At 42.8% G+C, this 14,510-nt stretch overlaps 1 protein-coding gene across 5 annotated transcripts in view; it reads right to left on the reverse strand.

Annotated features, from left to right (window-relative positions):
* LOC109401880 (Ca(2+)/calmodulin-responsive adenylate cyclase) overlaps positions 1-14,510 on the reverse strand; it is a 222,706-nt gene that overhangs the window by 2,315 nt on the left and 205,881 nt on the right. For 3 of the 5 annotated variants that reach the window (XM_062844700.1, XM_062844701.1, XM_062844699.1), the window contains 5 exons: positions 3,429-3,695; positions 3,171-3,368; positions 2,837-3,096; positions 2,418-2,772; positions 33-2,359 (listed from right to left, as the gene is read on the reverse strand). In XM_062844700.1, the coding sequence (XP_062700684.1) occupies positions 33-2,359; positions 2,418-2,772; positions 2,837-3,096; positions 3,171-3,368; positions 3,429-3,695 (3,407 nt within the window). The remainder of the gene's footprint in view (positions 1-32; positions 2,360-2,417; positions 2,773-2,836; positions 3,097-3,170; positions 3,369-3,428; positions 3,696-14,510) is intronic. The other 2 variants (XM_062844702.1, XM_062844703.1) reach the window with 2 other exon arrangements.

Below are 14,510 nucleotides of genomic sequence, written 5' to 3' on the forward strand. Positions count from 1 at the left end.
CGGATTAGGGATAAAACAAGTGTCGAACTCACATATGACTCGACTCCGAAGGATTCTTATTCCGGGTAGCTTCCTTGATGGCCTCCAGCGTTCCGGGGTGCTTAGCCAGCACCAGGTTGTTGACGTTCTTGATCTTCTCGGCGGAGTTCCGCCGGTGCACGTCCGATTGCACATGGTCAAGGTTGTTGTTGCCGCTGCCCGAGGTGGCCAACATCGGCCGCGACTGGGACTCGGCAAGCCGTCGTTGAAGCTCCCGCTCAAAAGGCGACTTGGGGAAGTTCGTTGGAGGTTGAAGCGGTTGGGTGGCGGCCAGCGCAGCCGGTTTGTCATGGAACTCGAAGCTATTGCACGATTCGCCCTTGTTGGGGTTCGCCGAGGATTTGGTTTCCGCCGTCGTGGTCACCTCGAAGTCTTTCATGTTGGCGAAATCGATCGGGCTGAGCTTGGGCGGCGACGTTGGGTCTACCTGGATGTCTCCGGGGTAGAGGTACTGCAGGGGGTTGTTGAAGTTGTTCGGGTAGGAAGTCCGGGCCGGGAGAGGAGAGTGACCGTCCAGCTCTTCGCCTTCGGTGGTCTTGGAGTAGCTCTCGTCGGACGAGGAAACCGAGGGGGAGTGCGGCCGGGAGCTGAGATCATCCGTGGAGGACATTTCCCGAGATTCGTCATACTCGTGGGGAAGTTTGGGTAGGGGCTTGATGTACTGCTTAAGAATCTGTTGCTGTTGTTGTTGGTGCTGCTGTTGGTATAGTTGGTGCTGCCGGACGAGATGCGGCGGCGGTGCTTGCTGTTGGTGGTAGCTGGGAGCTGCAGGGAAATTGTAGCTGGCGTTGTTGTTCATCGGTTGATGAGGGAAGGCAGAACTTCCCGTGGCGTACCGGGGAGGTTCGTACTTGGGGATTTGTTGGATCTGCTGAATAGGTTTGATAATGGCATTACCGATCATCCCGGATCCAAGCAGCGGTTCGTTTTCTGAAGCTGTAACGTAGCGACTGCTGGGATTATGGCTGGTGCTACCCGCACCGGGGTCGTGTCGATGGTGATGATGATGGTGATGGTTTTTGTTGTTCCGGACTTTGTGGCCGCTGTGGTTCAACTTGTTAAAGTTGTTCTCGTCTGCTTCCTTCACGTTCGGGTTCTCGATTATGTTGAAGTTTTCCCTTATGTTGTAGCTTGGTTGGTGCTGACCACCTACCGAGCTGTTGCCATGGAGATAGTCATTGCGTTTGCCGTAGTTGTTATTGTTGTTGTTTATCTGGTTGGTTTGCTGGTTATGATGGTTGCCATGGTAACCAGCGCCGATGTGATTGTTGTTGATGTTGTTGTGTTTGTAAGCGATCTTCATCTGTGCTTGCTGCTGTAGCTGGTGCTGCTGGGCTTGCTGTTGCTGCTGTTGATAGTGGTGCTGCCCAACTGGCGCTTGTTGATGAAGCAAATTCGGGCTTTCTAGGAAGTTGTAGCTTTCCTTTTTCGAAAAGCTGTCGTTCCCCATCTGCCACTTGGTATTCTTCATGCTCCCGCTGTCCATGTCCGACCGTTTCATGTAGTAACTCTGAGGTTGCAGAACCGGAGCCTGCGTCTGGTAACACCCCGGCTGAGCAATGTTCATATGGTGAAAGCTATCGGTTTGGTAGTTGGAAATAATATTCGGGACAGGCGTCTGACGATCCCGCGTCCCGTTCATCCCTCCCATCGCTCCAGCTCCATTCAGCATATTCTCATTCTGCTCGCACAAGAAATACGTCACCATGTCACCCTTACCCTTAACTTTAATCTGCCCCCGACACCTGAACTCAAAGTGACTGCCCTGAAGACTGTCGATCACCTCTTGAGTTACCTGCGTATACCCAGGAATACCCGTCGAGTCCATTCTACTAGCTACGTTCACCGTATTTCCCCAGATATCGTACTGTGGCTTCCTGGCCCCGATAACTCCAGCCACGACCGGCCCTACGTTCACACCAACCCTCAGCATGAAATTATTATACGAATTCTCGTTGATGTTCTTCAACGTGACCCGCATAGCCTTCACGAAGTCGATCAACGCTGTCATCAGCTTCCGCGTCGATCCCTGATCGCTCGGCAACATCTTGAACTCCGGGATCAACCCCACCGCAGCCATATAAGTACTACCCACCGTCTTGATCTTATCGATCGACTGGAATCGCTCTTCGCATAGCAGCTCATCGAAGTCCGCAATGATCTCGTTCAACAACCGCAAACACTCAACGCCCTGATTAGACCCGTCCAGCTCAGTATAGAACTCGTGAAAGTTCGGCACACTGGCAAAGATCACCCCGACCTTGCTGTAGCTCTGATGGTACAGATCCTGATTGCCACCGAGAGTACCCTGCGAATTAGACTGGGGCTGTTCTTAAACAAACAAACACGCAGACCTCCACCGCCCGCCAACTACTCACCATGTTGTTCCGGCTGAAGTGGTTGTCCAGGAAGTGCGACGCCACATGTGACGGCAGCAAGTTGTAGAGGATCCTCCTGTTAGACTGCTGCAGCACCGACATCTCCTTCTTCTCCTGCGAGGCCTGCAGCTGCCACAGAAAGTCCAACCGGGCCGTCCACTCGACCTGCCGGCCGTGCGCCAAGATCGCAATCATGAAGATGATGATCCTCGCCAGTGAGATCGTGTGCAGCGGAATGGCCGACTCCACCCGCTGATCGTAGCAGTCGAAGATGTTCGTGTGCGAGAGTTCGATGAACAGGCAGTACATGACGCCCATCAGCATGATCAGGAACGTTTTCACCATGATCGGTAACCTACGGAGAGAATGAAAAGATGAAGATCGATTCCAACATGCGCAAAGGGGTCACTCGAGGATACCTCAGGAATATCGACACGGTCAGGAAGGAGAAGGCCGCCGACAGGGAAATGTACTGCGGAAGGGCACACTTCCGGTGAGCGTAGTTGACTCCGGGAGGTGACGATACGGAGTCTCCCGGATAGGGTACGTATGTTTCGTGCGATGCCGGCACCGACGAGGACGCCGAAGCCGCCGCCGGATCCACGGATCCGTGATGGTACGGATCCACGGCCTTCGTTGTGAAGTTAGTAGTGCAGGGGTGGTCCGAGAGGCAGGTAAACTGGAACAAGGGGTGAAGGGAGCACACATGTTAGTCCCACACTGTACTCAAGAACACCCCGCAAGATCACTTACCACGTTGACCTGTCCGACCGAGTACAACAGAACGATCGTAAACACGGTGATCGCCAGGCGTAGCGAGAAACTCTGCGACAGGTCCCAGAAGATCCATTTCAGTCTTACGGCCAGCAGTAGCATCAGGATCGAACTGATCCAGATGAACGCCGTCAGAAACAGGAGCAGCAGTATCAAGGTACGAGGTAACGCCGAAATCTGTAACGGAAGATCACGTCAACCCGGATCACTGAGAGGCGATCACCCAGGACACCTCACCTGCAATCCAGCGCTGAGAATCAACAGCAGCAAGCTGCAACCCATGGCGGTGGTGAAGCCCAGATCGAAGTCCTGGTGGTACTGGCGTTCTTTGTCCTTCTCGCGGAACTGCAAGGAGATCCGCTTTACGTGGACCGACTTTTCGCGATCGACGCTCCGTGCCTCGATCGCCTGCGAGAGGAACTTGTTGACCCGGTTCGACGGTTGATGGTACACGCTGGAGTGACGTTTCTTGAACGGCCGTTTGAACTTGTCGGTGACCTTGTTCTAGAAATGGGTGGAGGTTATCGGGATGTGAGTTTCATTGACGCACTTCAAGAACAAGTCTAAATCTGAGTTTGATTAAAGACTACAACAGATGAGCTACTACTACAGCTACAGCGCAAACCAAGACTACAAACGTGTCTATTGAAACAACAACTAAGATGAAAATAACTACTACAAACGAGCTGACGAAATACTTGCAGAAATATAAGATATGAGAACTAGATAGCGATTGCTGACCATTCCAGATGGTGCTTTGAGAGATCGAGCTGTGATGAGTGCAGTGTGCTGTAGTTGAACGAGTTGAACGATTTGTGTTATCAAACTGTGAACATGCTGTGAAGAAAATTCTCATACAATCTCATTATTTCTTTTTCATTACATTCGTGTCAAGTCTCGTCTTGTGAACTGTAGTTTTATAACTTTAGTCAATATTGAAAACGAAAAAAAAAATAGAACTTTCAAGGTCTACAAACTATTGGGCAGTACGATTATTCGCTGGCTTTTCTAAATATATGAAGTATTGAAAAAATCAATCTACATGAAGCTCCTGTAAACATCAAGATTCATAATTTATGCAAGCATCAACCCATGGAACCTTTCGAGGAGATTTATGAAGAAATGCTGAACTCAAGGACACCTGAATGTTTTGAAGCTTAGATCTATGAACATAACCAATGATCTCTCATAAGTCACACGTAGTGCGATTTCTGTTTGAACATACTCATAGTCAAATACCTGTCCTAGGTTCAAGAGGGGATTCTAGGAGATTTTAACAAAACACAGACAGCGTTTGGTCTACTAAGAATTTCTTGGAGTGAAGGCCCTAAAATATACTCAAAGTTCTATAATCAAGAATTTCGTTCATACAAGGTCATTTAAATACCCAAGAACTAGCTCAGCTGCAAAATATTGAACGTACAAGTGTTACTTATTCATAAGGTCTTATCCCCGAAGTGTTCTCGATCGTTCAAACTGTTCTGGAGCTTATTTCGTGAAACCCACAGTCATAGCAGTAGTTGTTCTTTGTTCTAAGACCGCACTGTAGTCCAATACGTGTTTGGATCACCACACTCTTGTCCACAGCGAGTCTGGATGACCGCATCCTAGTTCAAAGCGTGTCCGGACGACCGCACTCTTGTCCACAGCGAGTCCGGATGACCGCACTCTAATCCAAAGCGTGATTGGATGATCGCACTCTTGTCCACAGCGAGTCCGGATGATGGCACTCTAGTATAAAGCGTGATTGGATGATCGCACCCTTGTCCACAGTGAGTCCGGATGACCGCATCCTAGTTCAAAGCGTGTCCGGACGACCGCACTCTTATCCACAGCGTGTTTGGATGATCGCATCCTTGTCCACAGCGAGTTCGGATGACCGCACTCTAGTCCAAAGCGTTTTTGAATCATCGCGCCCATGTCCACAGCGAGTCCGGATTACCACACTCTTGTCCACAGCGTGTCCGGACGACCGCACTCTAGTCCTAAGCGTGATTGGATGATCGCACTCTTGTCCACAGCGAGTCCGGATGATGGCACTCTAGTATAAAGCGTGATTGGATGATCGCACCCTTGTCCACAGTGAGTCCGGATGACCGCATCCTAGTTCAAAGCGTGTCCGGATGACCGCAGCCTTGCCCACAGCGTGTTTGGATAATCGCACCCTTGTCCACAGAGTGTCCGGATGACCCCATCCTGGCCCATCCTATTTCATAGAGTGACCGGATGACCGCACTCTCGCACTCTAGTTCACAGTGTGTCCGGATGATCGCACCCTTGTCCACAGCGAATTCGGATGACCGAACTCTAGTCCCGAGCGTGTTTGGATGGTCGCACCCTAGTCCACAGCTTGTCCGGATCACATTGAGTACATCATGCGACCTTTTAGGCATGGCAATCGGGCTCCACTTCAGATCGTCGCTAACGTCAAAATAGAAGCAGAAGTCATCTTCCGGAACCAAAGGACCAGAAAACACGGATTTGATGCCTGTGTTCCATCCCTGGAAGCTGTGGACCAAGAAGTGACATTAACCTTCTTAGCTACGTCACTTACACCATCTTTCACGAGTTTGCTTTTAATAAAACTGAGCGGTTGTACGGGATGTCCCCACTCAAAAGTTGTGTTGTAGAATCAACAACGCTGCACAATAGGCCTGGGCGCTATAATGTTTGTATTGCATCTCCGATGTACTACAAGCGTTTATAAGCACAAGAAACATGATAGAAATAGTCGATTCTATCATTTTCAATGAATGGCTGTGTAAATATAGTGTATTCACTAAGCTTCTTGCTGAACCTCTTCGTAGATTAGGTGGCACATTCATGTATTTTTGGGTTATGAAGTAGGAAGATCCTCTTGCATGATCAAGAATCACAGGTACAGCATGAGACGGAGGAGCAGTAGTTGAAGCATGCGTAGAAGCTGCCAAACGCTCAACTGGCTGCGGAAAGAAGGTTTGTGAACTAGCGGAAAGCAATTCAGAGGCAGTTTGCGAGCAGCGTCAGCCGAGTCAACGCGTTGAAAGGCCAAGACTGCGCTATTGGCGAAGCTTCGAGGGACAATCCGAAGAAGAGAGTGCGGAAGTGGTTGGACGATCAGGCAACGGAAGTCGGCAAGCCGTCACTCGCTGATTTTAGGGAAGTGAACCCGAAAGGAGAGGGCCCACTTGCAACGGGATGCACGAAGCAAGCAAAAACTGACTCAAATGAAGACGAGTGATAGCAACGAATTGTTCTAAGACGTTCGCGTAGAGAGCAAACATCGTGGCAGCATGCTGAAGAACAGAACTACCGACGAGCAGGGACTAGGAGTTGGTCGAATCTACGGAGAGCAGCTAGACGATCGAGCGGAAAGCAGTTGGCAGAGCTGCTGATGACCTTCGGAATTTGTTAGATAAGTCAGCGAAGCCACTGAAGACGGTACTGGCGAAGCTGAAGAACGTTACAGCGCCGAGAGTCGGTCCGCTGAAGACCTTCATAAATTTCGGCATCACCGTGGAGCAAACATGCGATCATCTCGAGGATGCACAACTCTGCGAACACTTCAACCACCCGATGCTGATGCAGGAGCTGATGGACAAGCTGCCACCGCGCTACACGCTGAATTGGGTTTTTGATCAAAGTTTATGCTCATAATAGAAATACACTAGAACGCCCTGTAGCGCTGTACTCAGTTTTCCTATTTAACCCTCGAACGATCGCGCTGTTGTATTTTGTACAACACGTTGAAAAAATCTCGCTTTTTGTACTCAGCATTAGCGTGGTGCTGACACAGGTAGTCAACCGCGCGAGTTACGGAAGGTTAATTAATTTAATAACTTTTGTTGTAATAATTGATTATGTTTAAGTGCCCATCTTGTAGAGGACCCTTTGTTTTGGTAAACAAAACTTATTTGACACTTATAGTGCCGCTACTGACGCTGTAAGGACGAGGTAAACTAGATGTTAGTCACACGAACAGTCGCGACATTGGATTTCTGTGGCTGGTTATTCTAATATGCTCATACAGCCTCCTACAACTGTGTTCCATCAAAGTGCGTTCAAAAACTGTCCAGAGTTTCCAAGAACTCGCTTGAGTGTAGCGAAATTAGTGATCTCTTGCGGTACTTTGTATGATCCCACTAAAACTCTCAAAAACTTCCTCGAGCACTCATAAAATTCTCCTTAAACCTCCCTGAAACTTCCGGAGATTACACAGAAATCTTCCAAAACTCCAGACACAACACGAGTATAAACGAGAAATGCTTTAGAGTGTCACTCCGGACAACATTGTTGAAAGGGTGCGTACGAGGGTGGGCAAGTGGGATTTCGTATCATCCACGGTCCCCTGAAACTTATTGAAACCCCTTGGAAGTCCTGGAATTCCCCGAAACCGTGCAAAGCTCACTCAAAGTCCCTGAGGCCACATGGAAACTGTCTAGGCACCCTAGAACTTCCTGAAACGAACTTTGAACCACTCTGAAACCATTTTGAAATCCCTTGAAAACCATATGAACTCATAAAATGACCCTAATACCAGTACGAAACACTTGGAAGAACGTTAAACACCTTGAAACCCTCTAAAACTCCCATTAGAAACCTAATAAAATCCCTAGAAAATCTAGAAAAATTTCCCGAAACCATCTTAAATCTCTTGAAGCAACAAAAGCCTTCCTTCCTTCTTTCCTACCTGAGACCATCTTGGGGTCCTCGTAAAACACCAAGTCACTAGTGTAACTCTCTGAAGCACGCTTATTAAACCCCTTTGAATCCCTCAAAACCACCTAAAACGCCCGGCACTGCTTGGAGCTCCCTGAAATCCAAAGAAGGTTAAAACTCTCTGAAATCCCTTGAGTCTATCAAAGAAACTTTCCTGGAGCCCAACTGGAACTCCCTCCCAAGACTCCCCCGGAAATCCATCTGAAATTTCGCAGAAACTTTTCTGAAATCTCACTCCAAAGTTCCCCCTTCCTCTCGTGGAACCCTCTAACCCCTTTATATCACTCCATGAACCTCCGAAAAGGCACGAACCGTAGTCGCTACTGTGACTCTTATTGACCTCCCTCACTACTTATAAATTCCACGAAACTCTCGTGAGCCCCACACACTTAAAACGGAATGCCGAACACTCGGCTGTACGAATCTCGGCAAAAGAATGGAAATTAGCTGAGCTCAACTGAGTGTGTAAGCACAAGTTTTCACGCAGGTATTGTACGAACTGTCAAGCGGGTTTCAAAGAAGTTCAGCAGTGCTTAAGTAGAATGTCTCAGCGGTTGCCAGAGGGGTCTTAGTAAGGGATTTCTAGATGAGATTCTTGGAGGTTTCATAACCAGTCGAGCTCGGCTTTTTTGCATTCTTTGTCAAGATTCGCACAGCTGAGCGCTCGGCAAACAAAACCTAATTCACTGATATGTAAGCAAAATATCAATTTTATTCATACCTAGCAGCACTAATGGGTATCGCTGGCAACAAACATCAAACGTCAAGCGTTTAGCGGAGATTTCAGCAAATGAGTTTTAACGGAGATTTGCACAACAGATCTCACCATTCTGTTTCAAGTGTGTTCAATGCGTCTCAGAAGTTTTCAGGATAATCTTTGGGAAACTTCAGAGAGTTTCAGGAGTTTTTGGAGGATTTCTGGTAGCTAGGGTGTCAAAGTAGTTTTTTAAAGAAGTTTCAAAAACCATAACAAAACCATGGAATCTATAAATATTTAAAGCTAAACTATTCTAGAGGCTCAAACGCACTTTATCCAGCGAAAAGCCGGAGCGGTTGACGAAACATGGCAGCGTGATAAGCATTGAACGACTATGGGGCCGTCCACCCAAGCAATCACACATGTCACAAAGGAGTGTCGACAGCGTAGATTTTTAGATGTACAGAAGCAAAATTCACGTAATTTAAACCCAAAGGCAGAAAAACATGAAAATGACTCGTATCCAACCAAAAACCTGCGCTGTCGACATTCCTTCGTGACATGTGTGCTGCTTGAGCATGTACTGCGCCCACGTAACCAAAAGTTCCGCTTCCCTTCCGCGAATTGCACTTTCAAGTTCCACGAAGTTCAGATGAAGTTCCGTATGGAATTTTCTGGCTGCTTAAGAGGCCAACGATGAGCCTTGCTGGAACGTCCCACCATTGGCGTATCTAGGATTTTTTCCTAGGGGGTGCCAGTTTCAGAAGTTTCTAATTTGCTTTTGTTTTTTTTTTGTAAAAGGAAATACCGATCTACCATCAATTTCCTTGTATAATATGCGGTACGGGAAGAACTAACCCGTAAATTTAATTGCAATCGTAAATAGATGTGCGCGACTGCGTCAAATCGTGTTGGTGACATCAACGCATTATTCTTGAGCTAAATTACAAACTTTTTGTAGAAGACACCAATTTCAAATCAATCCTGAGTTGCGTTGTTAAGCTTCACAAACATGTATCTGGTAAATGAAATGCTGTATGAAGCTGAAATTTTCACTTTCGTAAAACTTTGATTAGTAATCAGTGTCAAAATTTCTGCTTCTAACAAAATTCTGTTAGCAAGACACATGTTTTGGGCAGTTCCAAAACTCGACCAGATAATCGAGTTTATTTGTTGTTTTCGGCAAAACATTCTCTCGGAAATTCCTCGGCATTTTCTTCAAGATTTCTTCAGTAATTGTTTAAGGAATTCCTCCAGCAGATTCTTTCAGAATACATTCGGCAATTCTAATGTTACATGTTTCGAAAAATTCTTTGGAATTTCATTAATAATTCCTTTGAAAAATTATCTGGCAAACCTCTCCGATTCTGCTCAGATCCGTTGCGTACGGTTGGCCTGGTTGTTCCCGCCAACGGCGCCAGCCTCAAAGTGGCGCCGAAAGAACCTAAAGCTTGAAGGACACAGGAGTATGCTATTGTTTTATTGAATGTTATCAAGATTTAATCATTAACACTATTTGAGAATGATCATATGTTTTTATGTTCTTCCGTATTCTTCAAAAAGTCAGATCTCTCCAGATTATTTTGAATTTTTATGTTACATGGGAATTTGAATACTTTTTTGTCTTGAGAAGCTATTTTAGTATTTTGTAATGAGCAAAGCATAATCAATAAGCTTTCGGCAGTTTAGTGAAAGTTTCTTTCTGTAAATTCCAAAACATTCGCACTGGGAAAAGTCTTGACACAGAGAGTTGTGGTTAGGTTACGTGTATAGTCTTGAGGTTACGTTCGAGGATTTTCTTCCCATTTATTTAATGGAATACTTTTCAGTGTTTGAAAAGTATTTTAAATGAAAAACAAATCAGACAATGCTCTTTCAGTTCATAAAACTGTCATTTCCAGTAAATGTCTGTTTGCGCTTAGTCTCTTGCAAATCTAGCAGAATTTTTTACGTCATTTTCACCCCAAAAAAAATACCATTAAGTTTTTTTTATTCCTATTCCCCCAAATAAAATATTATATTCCAGAAATTACTTCATCAATTTTACCAAGTATTTCTTCAGAATGTTTTGCTGAGTTGCCTTCAGAAAATCTTTCAAAAAATATTTCAGCAATTTTCTCTTGGGATTTCTTCGAAAAATTTCTCAAGAATTCCTCTAAAAAATTCTAAGAAACTCATTCAGAAATCCTTGAAAAAAAAAACAAATAAAAAATTCTTCTGCAGATTTAAATTCCATCAGAAATTCTTCCAGGGAGGCTTTCAGGCAGTTATCTAGGAGTTTATTCAGAAACTAGTCAAAGGATTTGTCCGGAAATCTTTCCAAGAATTTTATTAAATAATTTTCCACAATATCTTCAGAGTTCCAAATTTTTCTTAGGAATTCTTCTGCAGATACCTGCAAAAGTATCTTTAAGGATTAGGTGCCTAGGAACACTTCAATAGATTTTCTCAATAATTCCGCCATAAATTCCTAAGGAAAACCTTGCAGAGATTCTGTTAGAAATCTGAAGAATCCCTTTAGAAATTCTTCCAGGGATTTTTCTAGAAAATCTTCTATGACTTTCTTTACAAACTCGACTAAATATTTCTTCTGAAAGGCATCTATAAATTTCTTTAAAAACAAGAAATTTAACACATCGCTTAAGAACTATTCCGTTCCGAAATTGTTTCATGCTTACTAAGGAATGGTCCATATATTTCTGCTAGAATTCCTAGAAAAGGTTTCTTCATGAATTTCCTTATAAACTCCTCCAAAAAATCGTAAATTTGGAATTCATTCAGAAATTTCCATTAGAAAATCTGCCTTTGATTCCATCCAAAATGTCTTCAATGCTTTTTTTTGAAAGCCTTCTTGGATTCCTTCGAAACTTCCTCCAGGGATTTCCTCATAAAACCTTTTAGGGATTTTTTTCTAATTCTCAAAAAAATACTTAAGAAACTTTTTCAGTAATGCCGTGAAAATTCTTCCAAGTACATGTGTTCTTTCTTAAATTCTTTCAGTTGTTCTTTACTAATTCTTACAGGCATTCCATCAGGCATTTCTTCATAAATTGCTCCACGAATTCATGCAAGAGTTACTCCATGAATCCCATTGGAAATCCTTGCTGAAATTTCTCCAGGATTTTCATCCAGTATTCCTCTGGATATTTTTGCTGAAACTCCTTCAGAGATTCTTGCATAATTTAATCCAATGATTCCAGCAGGAATTCTTCCAGAGAACAAAAACCTCTGTAGAGATTCCTTCAGGAATTTGTCCTGGTATTCTTCCATATCCATGGTTTGTCCAATGATTACTGAAAATTTTCTTACGGATCTTCTGAGAAATATTTGGATTTATCTTCAGAAGAAACCTTTGGTAATTTTTATGTAAAAAGTCAGGTAAACCCAATTTTACTAATCGCCGAAAATTGGTAAAATAGTTCGTTTAAGGATTCCTGAAAGCCCGTGAAACTCAATTCAGTACAAAACAAACAAAAATTTTAAAAATACTGTAAGATTTCCTGTAAAAATGATGCATAATTTATTTATATTATGAATCTGAAATATTATTTCTAATTATTGAGCTGGTCTTAGTGAGATTCTTGAAATGCAAAATGTGTTTGTACTTATACTTGCATAAGAGAAAAAGATTTCGAATATTTTTTGGGTAACTCCAATTGAAATTCCTACAGAAACTACACGAATGAGAAGAAAACTATAAGAAAATTAAAACAAAATCGAAGGGAATATATTTTTTCGAAACACCAACTTATAAATTTTGAAGAAAATTAGAATAAAAAAAAACTACATATTTAGACAAATTAACAATGTTTAAGCTGCCGTGAATCGCAAGTCAGTCCCATCTGCATTTTGGGCAAAATTGAGTTAATGGTAATTTTTGATCTTTCTTCGGATGGTCTTTCAGCTGTGTGAATAAAATTATATAGTTTGTTCAGTAAAATCGAAAAACAACACCAAGCCAGATTGTCCCATAATGAAAAGTAATCGCAAGTCAGTCCCATTACGAACTTATGTACCCTGCAGTAAAAAATCGGACACTGTTTTATCCAGTTTTATATTTTTCGCAATTACGTTTTCACATTTAATACAATTTGTGAAAGTTTCATGATGATCGCAGTAGTATTCAATTTATGGCGATTTTTTGAAATTTCACATGGAAATCAAATTTTAAAACTTCAGAGTCCATTTTCTCAATGCCTACTTTTTACATATGGGACTGACTTGCAATTCACGGCAGTAAGGTGAATATAAAACGAAGCCACACCTCAAATTTCCAAAAGCACAAATCTGAGGAACCAATTGACGGATCGCCCTGAAAACTTGATCGATTGGTCACCACCAGCAGGTGACTAATCGATCAACTTTTTAGCGCGATTGGATATTTTGTTCTTCAGATTTGTGCTTTTGAAAATTCAAGGTGTGGCTTCGTTCTATATTCACCTTAATTGTCGTGGGGCGCCAACCTAGACGCTTGCCAAGAGTGCCATGGGACCACGCTACGGCTCTCTTACTGCTTTGGGAACTTTTTCGGTAATGCTTTGGATATTTCTTCGGCAATTTTTTATAGATATCCCTCAAGAATTTCTTTGAAAACATTTTCGGCAATTCTTTCAGAATTATTTCGAACATCCCTTCAGAATTTGCTCCCTCTGCCATTCCTGTTGGAAGTCATTCTAAAATTCCATCAGAAATTCTTTTGATGATTTTGCCAACAATTCCTTTAAAAATTTTGCTGGCATGGTATTTGGAAAATTGTTCGGTAATTTCTTTGGAAATTTATTCCAAAATTTTTGCGGCATATTTTCTGAGAATGCCTTTGAAAAAAAAAATGTTTTTAACACTTGTGGAAAGTATCATGGAAATTTTATCGGTATTTCCTTTGGAACATATTTCGGCAATTTAATTTAGCATCAAAATTACCTAAGAAATTTCTAAAACAGTTGCCAATGTTTTGGAAACTTCTTATGATATTTTGATGGAAATGTATCCAGCAATTTCTTTGTGAATTTCTTCGGGTTTTTCAATGGAGAATCTCTTCGAGAATTTCTTTGCAAATTGATTCGGAAACTCAATTTTAAATTTTTTCGGCTATTGTTTTGGAAATCACAATTCCGTTCTAAATTGTGAATTTTTGAATTTCCAGAGGAACTGTCAGAGGATTTGCAAAGGAATGGGCGAAGAAATTCACAAAGAAATTGGCGAAAAATTCTCCAAAGAATATAGGGTATTGGTTCCCTTATTAAGCATGTGGCTCCCATTTTCATCCTACGAAAAACAAAGGATTGAAGCGCTGTTTGTTTTGTTTCTTATTTTTGTATTTTTTGTTAGAAGTGAGCACCCATGAAAACAAAAAGAACGGAATGAATCGGTGCCGTAATCGCTTGTTTTCGAAAAGGATGAATATGGGAGCGTGAGATTAATGATGGAACACATACCCTACAAAAGAAATTGTGAAAGAAATTCCCATGGAATTTCAAACATAATTGTTTAGGAAACTTCTAAATTAACTGCCTAGGGAATTTTCAGAGGAATTACCGAAAAATTACTGAAATTGCCGAAGATCTGAAAGAAATTACTGTAAGATTTTCCACATAAATAACAAAAGAAATGTTCAAAGAAAGTGCTGAACACCGAAGTAATTCTCAAAGGAATCGCCGAAAAAATCATCAATGATGCAGCCATAGGAATCCCCTAAGAAATTTCCGAATAAATTAAAAAAAAACAATTCTGAAAAAAATATGGACATATTGCCGAAGCAATTTTAAGGAGTAATAATTATAAATACAATGAAACTATGAATAACTACAAAGAAATTACCATGAAATTGTTAAAGAAGTTTGTAAAGAAATCGAAAAAAGAATTGTGGAAGGAAATTCAGATGAGTTGCCGTTGAAATTTCAGAACAAATTTCCAATGAAATTGCT

This window comes from Aedes albopictus, chromosome 1 (genome assembly GCF_035046485.1).
Source record: "Aedes albopictus strain Foshan chromosome 1, AalbF5, whole genome shotgun sequence".
NCBI lineage: Eukaryota > Metazoa > Arthropoda > Insecta > Diptera > Culicidae > Aedes > Aedes albopictus.